The sequence below is a fragment of the Rhipicephalus microplus genome, chromosome 9 (assembly GCF_043290135.1).
Source record: "Rhipicephalus microplus isolate Deutch F79 chromosome 9, USDA_Rmic, whole genome shotgun sequence".
Taxonomy (NCBI): domain Eukaryota; kingdom Metazoa; phylum Arthropoda; class Arachnida; order Ixodida; family Ixodidae; genus Rhipicephalus; species Rhipicephalus microplus.
Window position 1 is genome coordinate 18991070 of NC_134708.1, and position 12084 is coordinate 19003153.

At 47.7% G+C, this 12084-nt stretch overlaps 1 protein-coding gene across 1 annotated transcript in view; it reads left to right on the top strand.

Annotated features, from left to right (window-relative positions):
• Positions 1-2445: 2445 nt before the first annotated feature.
• Positions 2446-12084, top strand: part of TfAP-2 (transcription factor AP-2) — a 315358-nt gene continuing 305719 nt past the window's right edge. The window contains exon 1 of the mRNA XM_075873236.1: positions 2446-4115. Within this exon, the coding sequence (XP_075729351.1) occupies positions 4080-4115 (36 nt within the window). The 5' untranslated portion in view covers positions 2446-4079. The remainder of the gene's footprint in view (positions 4116-12084) is intronic.

Genomic DNA, 12084 nt, shown 5'->3' on the forward strand with positions numbered 1-12084 from the left:
GAGCCCTTAAAGCAAAATGTATTTCTTGCGTGAGTCTGAGCGAGCTCTAAGCTTTTTGCCGACCTATGAACATGTTCACAAAGTTCGTACTCGGGCTGTGTTTTGTTTCACTCTGCGATATCACACTTATCGCAAAAAATGTGCGCACTAATATATCTCGAGTAAAAAATGCCCCTCCCTCGGCAACAGCTCTCCTACGATTATCGTTGTGAGTTTGATCGCTGTGCGGAATATTACCGAGGGAATGCCGGACACGATGGTGGGCTTAGTTTGATCTGTACAAGGACGAATCCTTCCGCATACAAAAAGGGTATTGCATATGGACGTTGGAGGGACATGGTACATTGCCGCTCTAAGAACTTGCCAAAATGGCAGGACTGTGCATTTTTCAGGCACCGATATTCATGTACCACAGGCGACCTCATTGTCACAGTGCAGTGCGAAGATACAGCGACACAGTACATGTTCAGGACCTAACTCAACAAGGAGGACATGTGATTTATGTCCCAACAAACCGAACAAGCACCCAGAAAACGCCAACTATGTCCCAGCGACAGTTAACTAACCCAACAAGTCTTCATGCAGATGTCTCGTTTTCATTCTATTGTGTCGGCACCAGAGTAGTGTTCATAGTTAAGGGCAGCAGCCGATCAGTTTTATTGACAGAACTTGCAAGCGAGACCTTGCATGGTCACACAATCACATAGGTTTTCCCATGCCGTGGTAATCAACTTGAATGTAACTATGTACCCCCTCCCCCAAAAGTTCGCGGAATGCGAACTTTTTTCATAAAGCCGTATTCCCGCTTTGTCTGAGAACGTAGCCTTCAAATAATTGTTCCAGCCTAAAGTAGTGCCTGTAACCTATTTAGTTACCCGCTATGTAGAAGTGCTATGCACTAACAGAGCAGGAATGTGCACAATTACAGTGGGGCCCGTATTCCGCAAACTTCTGTGGGAGGGCTAGATTTTTCATTAAAGTTATTATTGCACAATTGTAAACAGATTATTGTGAAGAGGAGTGACTAAGCTTCTATGGCGATATGAAACAAGCTATGTATGTGGGTATGTTTTCGAGAGTGCCCATACTAGCGATGGACAAAAAGTAAGGCGAGAATGGTGGAGTAAACTAGCAGCACACATGACTGAAGTCACATACACGTGATTGCAGACAGGTTACGTATTCCTGAACAGCTATATGAGTCTATACCTCCTGCTTCCATCAATGATTTTTCAGCTGCACTGTTTTGGTTGGCAAAGCTGGGCTCTATCATGGCGTTCTGTGCACAGTGGGATTTTTTATCCGAAACTTCCTTGGTCTTAACATTTTTACTAGGAATATATTGGAGAATTCAAAATACTGTATCGGTAACATTTTTTTCCGGACCACTTCTACACAGAGAAACAGGGGCTTGTTTTCAAATTAAAAAAAAAATACATATTGCGGTATACCTGCCGTCACGGAATTGTGCTCGCTCTTCAGATCAAAGTGCGCGTTAAAAATCCAGGGTGTGAACCTTCCTCACGACATTTTTTTTTTTTTCGACCGATCGCTCGACGTCGAATCACCTTAAAAGGTGGCGCGAAGGTAAAAGAAACAGGATTGCAGTCTTGGACGTTGACATCTTTTTCGAGACATGGACAGAAAGTGATCGTGGCAGGTGAGAAATAAATGGAAAGAATTATAGGGAAGTCGCGAAAGATACGAAAGTAAAGCAAGGCGGCGACGAGGTTGCGATGTGGCGACCGGTCGAAAGCCAACGGCTTGACAGCGAGAGAATCCAACGCACTGGCCGTACACAAAGGCAGCGAGCGCCTCGTCTCGGTCAGAAAAAGAAGCGAAAAACAGTAGAGGGATGATGTAGAGGGAGAAGGGAGGCACTCGCAGCGATCAAGCGAGCCAGTGTGTCCCCCACCTCAAAAGCGCGAGAAAAAACAGACGTCGAGCGAGCACGCCGCCAGGGGGCGCCAGCCGACACACAACAACATGGCGGCGGGTGGAGCGTCGTCGCCCGAAGGCAACACCTTTCTTCCCCCGCCGGTGACGCTGGCTCCGCCCTCATGGTGCCCCGGGCGGTGGCAACGGCGGTGGAGAGGGGAAGGAAGGAACGATAAGAAAAAGAGGGAAGCCACGGTTTCGAAGCCGTGCTGCCGCTTCCGTGGGGGAAGAAAGACGGATCCCTCCCCTGCGGGAGCGTGCGTATTTCTTTTTTCGGGAATGAGGGGACGTGGAGAGGGGGAAAGATTCCCGAAGGCGGCGCCATGTTGGGGAAAAAGGGATCCCTTCTTCCGCCCGCGGCGCAGCGGCAGGCTGGAGGACTTCGTCGTCTGCCGGCGCTTCTCCCCGAGTGTGTGTTGTGTGTGTGCGCTACCGTCGTCATTCCCTTCGGGCGCCGGCCGGCGGCGCCCCCGAGTCTTTGCGCCCCGAAGCTGGGGCTTCCCCGTCGCGTCGTCTCGAGTGCGTTTTCTCCCGCCGGCTTGCGGGGGCCGCCATTTCTTTGGGCGGCCCTCTCGTGGGCGCTCTCCGTCGGCTCCCCCCTTTTTGTATGTTCTTTCGGTCGCGTTTTTTGTTGTTTTTCCGCTCTCGTCGCCCTAGGCAGTTGACGTCGGCCTGTGTCATCCACCGTTCTTGACGCGGGGTTGTTTACGTGAGAGTGAAAAAGCTGCCGGACTGCAAGCGCACCACCGACAATCTCGCGGTGGGCCTGTTTTTCCCGGCCCGGCTTGGAAAAAAGACCCCGACCTGAAGGCGACCATGGCTCACGGTGTTGCGTTCGCTACTCCACGTTTCGATGACGCTCGGAACGTTGTCGTTGCATTTCCTCGCGTTCCTTCGTCAACGCCGTTCGGCGCTCTCCGTTCGCGCTTCCGTCTGCGTCTTCTTCGACGATGTCAAGTGGGTGCAGGACGCCAAGTTCCAGGCAGCCGAAGACTTCATCAGCCCGTCCTGAGTCACCGCTCGACGCGATGGGAGTGACTCGACTACGCCACGTGCCGCACATTTGTTCCGCCGGACGAGTGCCCAAAGGCTCCAAGTTCGAAAGTTTGATTTTAAACGCCTTGGAGGCGTGGTTAGAGGTCACTGTTTATTCCATTCCGGCGAGCAACTGACACGTCAAGTACTCCATAACGTCCCAGTGAAGCCGTACCGAAGTACTCAGATTCAGTCGGATTCGACGCACATCAGGGAACCGAGTCTCGTAGAACAATGAGCGGAAAAAACTGACGGGTCTCATAAGCAGGGCTAAATAAACTGTCTTAGTCTTCGATTGGCAAGACAATGATTAGGCAACATATGCTTCTTAGAGTATGGCATAATCAACTTAGGTGTACCTTCGGTTCAGGGTGAAGGAAAGCTTTCCATTCTAATGATACTTCTTTTCAAAGGCTGCATAGCAACGTCCAAGTCTCAAGACCTTTAGAAAGTCTTATGTGGCCGGTACAACCACCTAAATTTTCTGGCTTCCTGATACCTCAGCTGAGGGAGGGTGGCGTAGCGAAAGCGGGTGCAGGTTGATCAGTCCTGCAACTTCTTAAGTGACCTACACTGTGGTATGGCCATATAAGTCGTGGTACGAACTGCGCATGCTCAGTCTCCAATCAAAATTGATAGTCATAAAGAAAGAAAAACACAGAACACTTACGATTTGCAACTCCGAGCGAAACCTGTGCCAGCGGTAGTCTTGCGATGGGTCGTAACGAACATTCGAAGAAGCCGCATTTTCATAGAGGTAACGTGACACATTCGAAGTAATAACCAGTTAAGCTGTTCCACATGCGCGTTGCAGTTCAAGAACTGCGCATAGATGGCTTGCTAAAGTTATGGTGGCTAGGATTAGAGGCTGTGATTGCGGAACTTGACAATCGCCGCTTGTGTTCTCACGTATATACTCCTGAAGACTTTTTCACTGTGCGCTGAGCTGTGGAACAACATGACGTGACAGTTTTTCGTGACCATCACCACACCGTGCTCGGTTGTGAAGCCTGCCACCACATCTGTTGTGTGTACTGTGACAGAGAACATCCGTGCAGTGGGCCAAACGCTACCGTACGAGCCGCGAAGGGCCATATCCTGCCGAGATGTCCTTCCTTGCCCTGGATTCATGCTCTTGGCAGGTAAGTCAATCTTCCTATATTCACGTTTATATCGCGTAGCATTGTGCTATGAAACATACGTACATCGGCGATAACGACCTAAGCGACGTACTACCGAACGATAAAATGCTAATCAGTGGCCCATCATTTCCCCATTGCACATATCAACCCATCACTTCATCGTCCAACATCCCACCTTTATCAAACCATTAACCAATATCCACCCATAATCTGCCTATCACCCATCCTCTAGCCGTCGCCACCCATTACCATAATTCATCATTATGACGAGTGGTGAGTCCCATGATGCCCATCTTTGGCCGAACTGCCAATAGGGAGCCTCGGGTTGACCTTTGCAGAATGCATGAAAGTCGGTAAAACGGAAAGTAAATCACTCCGACTCCCTCGCCCAGCTTATTTCTACTATGGGCTCTCACTATAGCATTATGTACTTAGTCGGGCTCTCGCCTATTCAGACCAACCGTTCGGTCTTACGAGGACCTATAATCGCCAACATTCCAGCCATCTAGACCCAGGCTCACTTGAACTGAGCCTCACCGGTGCGTTACTTATCGCCATTACAGTCGTGACGAGTTGATATGAGTCTCAATGAGATGACTCAGGAGTGTTCGCCGGCCTGCGCATAAACATGGTGATCAAGTATCATCCATCCTCTCCCATCCTCCGCTTGGATATATGCTACGAACGACCTTGTTGCAACACTCGAAAACCAGTGCTGTGGGTTCTCCTTTATGATGGAAACGGGGGAAGGGGCCAAGTTGCACCGCACGTAGACCCTACGCGCGGTCGGTTGAGCGAGAGAGATACCATGATTCGCTTTGAACACAAGAGCGGAAACGCAATGGCCTGCCTTTCGTCCTCATCTTTATAGGTGAGAAACAAACCAAACAAATAAACCAAGCCTCCCTAAATATCAGCAACCTTCATGGGTATATAGCTCAGCACTCCACGGTGTATCTGTGAAGACTCATGCCCACCTGAGTAAAGGTATGGGTCAAGCTTGCCCCCTCTCCTCTTTGTGTTATTAGAGGAAAAAAAACTGTGGTCACGCCCCGCCCTCTGCTCCTACGTCAGCACGCCCATGAACTCAACCGCAAGCTTCGCTCGGTCATATCAATAGAGCGAGTTATCCGATGCCTCGTCGTATACCTATAGTGAATGACACGTTGCAAGAATTAGAAATTCGTCAACAGAGGGGGGATGCCGGAGGAGACGTTTCGACCGGTGAACTTGTCTTAATCAAGGCTGCAACAAAAAAGAAAAGGCCTCTTGCAGAAACTTCGACTCATACTCCTGTTCACAAATTTCTCATCGCGAGCTTCCATCTTGCTCTTACTTGCCTTTCTTTCGGACATTGCAAGAAGGACTGTCGAAACGTCTGTTGTCGTTGGATGCGAGTTGATTGCCGCTGGCGTCAAGCACTCCGGCGTCTTATGTGATTCTTAAAAGAGAGGAAAGAAGATAAAAGTTAGCCCCGTAACTGTCTGCATCATAGTGCGACACCTCAACAGTAGCCCACGAGGGATGGGGGTAAGGAGAGATAAAAGGATAGGATTAAAAGGTATATAGATACAGAGAGGGGGAAGGAGAGAGCGTGGCGCAGAGACAGTGACACCCAGAAGTAAGGAGAAGATAGGAGAGATGGACACGGTCGCAGGAGTCCGAGGACGGGGCACTACTCGGCGAGAGCTCTTGTCGGCGCCAGGAGATGGCGTAGGGCGAGCCAGTCAGCCACAGCTGTGATGTCGTTGGAGGTCGCGGGGGCACAACCAGTCGGCACGAAATCCAGAGAGCGAGAGCACTCCAGCGTCACATGGCACAGTGAATGGTATACAAGGCGTTTCCGCGTGGACACTCAAGACAGAGTTGTCGCGACTACTTTCGAAATTTTTAAGCGCCACAGACACCGCATGTGTGATGAGTGACACCCATATTGAGATGTGTTGTGTGGTTATGGGGTCTCGGCACAGGACCGTACGCGGGATAGCTCATGGGCCACCGGCAAGCGCATTGTCGAGTCGCTCTGCGCGTGCCTTCTTGGTTCTCTGCCCACGCTTCGCTTTTTTTTTATTTTACAAATATTTTGAACATATCCCTAAAGAAGTCAGCCGAGTGAGGCAAACCGCTGCGTATATATACATCGCAGAGCTAGATCCACCTTCAACGTGTAACATTCTCTTCCTCCTCGTCAACGATTGTGGGTGACGCTGCACTATATATGTATACTGTACAACGACAGGCAACGTCGCCTGCCGAACGGGACAACGTCTACAGCCGTGCCATCTCGTTGACGGTCGAAGAAACGCGCGATCGCAGGATAGTTGGACGGCCATCTTGTCTCCCAGACCACCTTGAGACCAGCCGCCGTGGACATTGCATGGTATCGCTCATTTTACGAGAGCTTGACTATACTTCGCATTGTCGTTTTAAATAAACTGCGAACGTGTCTTCCTGGTCAATACTCGTTTCGTGTATGTTTGTAGTTCTCAATATGCACGCAATTGGAAAATAAATAAAAACAGGACGCAGGCGAGGTTTTGTTACTATGAATAATCTTGCTTCTTTTGAGAGTTGGTCACTGCACCTCAACACCGATTGTTAAGCAAACACATTCACGACCTATGTGTTGTATACTGTATAATTTCTAATGGTCTAATATACGAAGCTGTAGCTGTATAGCTTATTCGGAGCAGCAAAACGGGAAACTGCGCTGCTGCATTGTCGTTTAGAGGCTGACTGTAGCACCATGTTCACCTGCGCGATGGATTTGAAACAATATTCTTGTTTTTTGTGCGTGTACGGCTGCTGTTAACTGTACGCAAAAAAAACGCGAAGAAAAAAAAAAGCACCTGTAGTATAGTTATGGGGCTTGCCCCTTGTTTGATGTCCAACGATAGGGCATGCTGGAGCCAGCGCGTTCGCAAAAACGCGTATCATATTCAGAAGATTCAGAAGGGCTCGAGAAGTCCAGCAGGTAATATTCACAAGTGCTGCAGGATTTCTGCACTTCCTTTTTTTTTCAATTTCTGGCTCCATTTATTGTACATACGCCTCATTCTTTATACACCACTCAAAGAAACACGTGAAATGTGCACTTGGGCACCCAAGGATGTTCAGTCAATACATGACGACATTTTCTAAAAAACTCATCTTAATCATAAAGTTGCGCTGTACAGCACGCCGGTATACCATAAATGTATAAGCGTTTGTAAAACTATGCGTATGACAGGGATAACATGTTTTATCAGGTGTTTTCATGAACTTCCGCTGAGAGCTAGCTTAGCAGCGTCCAGCAAGGGTCTCCATAAATTAGCAAGTATATGCATCATTTGACAAAGGTCACTGAGCTACTGCTAAACATGTCGTCTGGGCATTTTTCCATAGAACATGTATAGACGTATATGAATCCTTACAAAAAATGGTGAAGTTATAACATGGATACATTTTTTAGCAGGATGCTACACGAAGAGAATTCATGAACATTCTTAGGATGAAAGTTTCTTCAACGCCTAATAGATTATGGTTATTTTGTTAACCTCTTCGCGCCTAGTAAGTTAAGGCTGAGATGGTTTAATTGCTTATCTGTTAAATAAAGTTGACCATGACGCTGCTTAAGCCTTCTGCACTAGCGGATACCTGCACTTATGAGCGAAGTATACTTGGCAATGATATCTTTCATTCGTCCCCATTCCTACCTACACTCACACCCTGTCACCCACCAATATTCAGAATCACTTGCGTTCGCGCCTATTCATGATCACTCATGCTTGCGCAGGCCGGCACTGACTAACATTCATTTGGAGGGTAGGGCCGTCAGTACACGCTTAATGGATGCAGCAATATGTTCTACGTGTCACTTTGGGCAGTTGCTTTGCCCTCGTATCAACTTTGTTAGAAAGTAAAACTATTGAAGTTCTTAAAGCTTTCGTTGTGTTTAGTCGCACAAACAGTTTGCGCCCTGTTTTCAGAATCTGCGTTCATGTGTATGTGCTTTCTGTTTTTTTTTTTTAATTTGTATAATGTTATATCTGGTGTGAAGGCAATCTTGGCTATCAAATAGGGATCTAGACAGCGGCGTATTCCGAAATTATTTTCGGGAAGGGTGATACGCCGGCGTTAAACAAAGTAAACAGAACAGAGAGCCTGCGTCCAAATCTTGGTCATTTTTCTAGAACAGGAACGGTTTTATGAACAAATCATCTGCTCCTCATTTTTGTTATTACATTTTAGAACATCGAGGCAGTGTAAATAGGACTGGCAAACAAAGGCCGAAGTGAGGAGCTGTATCCAGCGCTCAAAATGTTTCGGGGAGTGCCGTCACATCGAGACGCCGCCTTCTAATCCTCCTGCATGGTTACGCCCTTGTATCTAAATGTACCATGGAATTTTCGCTATTGACAAAGGATTCGACTATACTCCAAGAAATTCAGATTGTGGAAGATTGTAATGACGCAAAGGTCGAGTGTGACGCAGTTTCTACTCTAGTTTCATAATATATAGGAATTGCATTTCACCCCCATGCAGTACACCTGATTAGTTCCACGTATTTCGAATATACTTGGACAGTCTTCACGACTTTTTACTTGACTAGAAATATTGTTGTCCTTCCAAAGTTGCACTTCTTCAAGACGTCGCCAGAACCCCCTCCGCCCTATTTTGATCAAACGTATAGACACGATCATGCAGTCGTCCACGTTGCACCACTCTGTTCAGCGCCCCGCGGGCACTTCCAGCACACATAGCGAGTATATAGAACTGCGACATGGTCTATTACGTATACTTGTTTAAATACGTGTTTGCTTCCAGAAGAAAACGCACAGGCAAATGTACGAACAGTCAACGGCGTCCCACGGTTCTTCAAAACCTTTCGCGTGTATTTCGCTGGAAAGACCCAAAGGCAAGGTGACCGATGCTGGTCCTCCTAACCTCTTTGATCTCTGAACTTATCGAAGCACTCGAGCTCATGCAAACAGACCGTTTGTTCACACTCTCTTGGTTTTTCGAAAAATGAGACACAAAGTTCAACAGCATTCTTGCTCCCTGTCAATGCGTCTTAGATGGTTTATGAACGTGCTTTGAAGTGCCGAATCGGTCTCGCTCTCCTTAATCAACCTCCGTCAGCCTATAAGTACAGATGTTAATGTGCTAGCTTACTTATGCCCTCTAGCTCTGACAGCAATGACGATGACGATGTCATTGCGACGGACAGTTTGATATCATTCTCTGACTTCGTCTTTGATTTCGACGACCTACGTACGTCAGGACGGCACCGTGAGGTGGTACCGTAAACTGGGCGGGGATAAAGTGCCTCGTTGCTCGCTCCTCCGCTCAGAGTGAAGACAACTGCGTCGTCTGCTACGGCGGCCGCCATTATCGCTCCCGCTGTAAACCGGTTCAGCGGTTGCGGGAAGTGGCTTACTAGTTTAACGCGGATGGTTATGGCACTCAGGAACGCGACATCCAGGCATATCTGGCCGAAAAAAGTGGTGCCACGTGAGCCCTGCAGCTGGCCGAAGACGCTGTAGGCACTACAATGGCGGAAAAAACAGTAAAAAAAAAGGTGGCAGCACCCTGAGCGGGGGCGCGCACATCGGGGCACCCTAGGCGGAGCCAAGTGGTCACGTGATCTCTGTTCTCTCAACTCTATGCTTTGAACGAAACGCGTCAAAGGGTACTTCTTCTTCGCGCCAAGCTAATAAGTGAAGAGGCGGATAAACCAATCGTTTGACGCAGGTTGGGTGAAGGCGATTTCGCGCCTTAGTATTTACGTTGTTTTACCACTTGAGCGTCGAAAATGAGACGACATTTGCCAACTGGCACTACCATCATCATTGGAGTAACACTATACCTATCAGGGGCTGTGTAGAACTATACTTATGCTAATAAATGAGCGGCGCACAAGTCAATCGATTCACGGAGATTGGACGAACCCAATGCCGTATTTTACTATTTACGCTGCTTCACCACATGGGCGTCGAAAATTAGCTGTCATTTGCCAAAATTATCATCATTAATGAACTAACTTTACCATTCTGGGCTATGTAAAACTGCTTAGCGATGGAGCGCTGCTACCATAAAGACAGGTTGAATTCGGTCAGAAGGTATCTGACGTAATCTACGTTGTAGAAAACAGTGAAACAGGCTCAGGAAGAACATATTCTGCAATAATCAACCCCCCCCCCCTCTCCCTCAGGAAAGTCGAAAGTATACACGCCGCACCGACACGGTCAAAATGCGTATGGTCCATGCATGATGAATAGGTTGAATGCTGTTGCAGTTTTTTTTTTCAAGCTGAAACAGATGAAAAGAAATAAATAAGAAGTTACACTGGGCTACTAAATAAAGCGCCTTCTTTCAGCTAAAGTAAGCGGGAGAAATACAAGCCACAAGTTTGTGGGTATCCTGGCTAGAGCGAATTGTTCGAGACCGGGAGATCCCCTATAGCCTTGTACCTGAACTTTCCATTTTGAACGTTAAACGTAAATGAAATAATCATAATATTAATCAGTCTGTGGATAGATGAATGAATCATGAACCTGTCAATCAAGTTTGTTATCTTTCCGCTGTGTCTCACTTTTTTTTTTACAAACTGCTCACAATTAGCAAAATACATCCATTCAGATGAAGCCCGTCTATTCCACTTAATAATTACTTCACTCATTTGACACGTGATCGACCATTGCATGCACGCATCACAAAAAAAAAAAGGTCTAGAAAGACAACCGTAATGCAGTTAGTGAGTGGCAAGAAAGGCATCTGAATACATGGCCACGCGCGCGCCAACCACGAAAGGGGGATAATCCGTAGACCGAGGGGACGATTTATTTATCCCACGCTGCTTTGTATGGGCCCAGTAGACGAGGGACTTCAATTGAACATCCGATGGTTGTCGCCGATGGATGATCTCCGTTTGTCGATCTGTGGTTTCCTGTGAGCGAGAGTTTCCTGCTTCTGTCGTTTTTTTTTACCTTATTTCTTTCAGTCGCTCCTACATTTTTCGCTTGGTTTGTCTTCAGTATGCGTCTCTTATTTATGTTCAACGTTTGTGGTCTCTGTGGGCTGCGCGTGGCGACTTGCGGTCGCGACCTCCATCACAAACGGGGCCTTAACCGACGGCCGGTCCGCTTAATCCTTTTTGCGAATCGTTTGTAGTGCACCCGCCTAATCCCTAATCTCCCTCTTTTAATCCCTGCCGTTTCGGAACCGTATGTGCTTTTGACGTCCGCATGTCATCCGCCATCGTTCCCTCCTGATAGACAGCTTCTTTTTTTTTTTCTTCACTTTTCGCCCAAGTTCCATTCGTTTGTCGCCTATTCGTAAGCCTCAACCGTCACTGTCCTGTCGATCTGTTTGTAGTTGGTGGCTCGCAAACATTTGCCAGGGTATCTGTTGCCTTTGTGTCCACGTCCGTCGCGTAATACCCGTGTGCTTGCAACCGGTGTGGATATGTCTTCATGAAAGAGGGTGGCTGTGGAAACATGGAGAAGACAACACACTTGCCTCGGCGATGTCGTGGTTATAAAGTTCGAGTGCTGACCCGCAGGTCGCGGGATCAAATTCCAGTCGCGGCGGCGGCATTTTTCGATGGAGGTGAAAGTACTTGAGGAACATGTACTTAGAGTTATGTGCACTTCGAGGTACCCCCATTTGGACGAAGTTTCCTGAGCACTCCACAACGGCGTCACGGTTTAGGTACGTTAAGCCCCAAATATTATTATTATTACGGGAAAAACACAGCACCCTTTTTAACGCGATAGCGTTCGAGCGGAAATTCTGGGGTCAGCGACGGTGTCGGCGTCGTTGGGTGTGAGCGAAAAATCGGTGCTGGGCCGTGACGTAAAGATCGAGAAAGATTCAAATAAAATGATACAAATATTCGGTTCCAGGGAGGATTTAACGCTGGCCTTCTGCGTGATAAGGAGGTGTTCTACCGCAGAGCCACACCATTATATATATATATATATATATA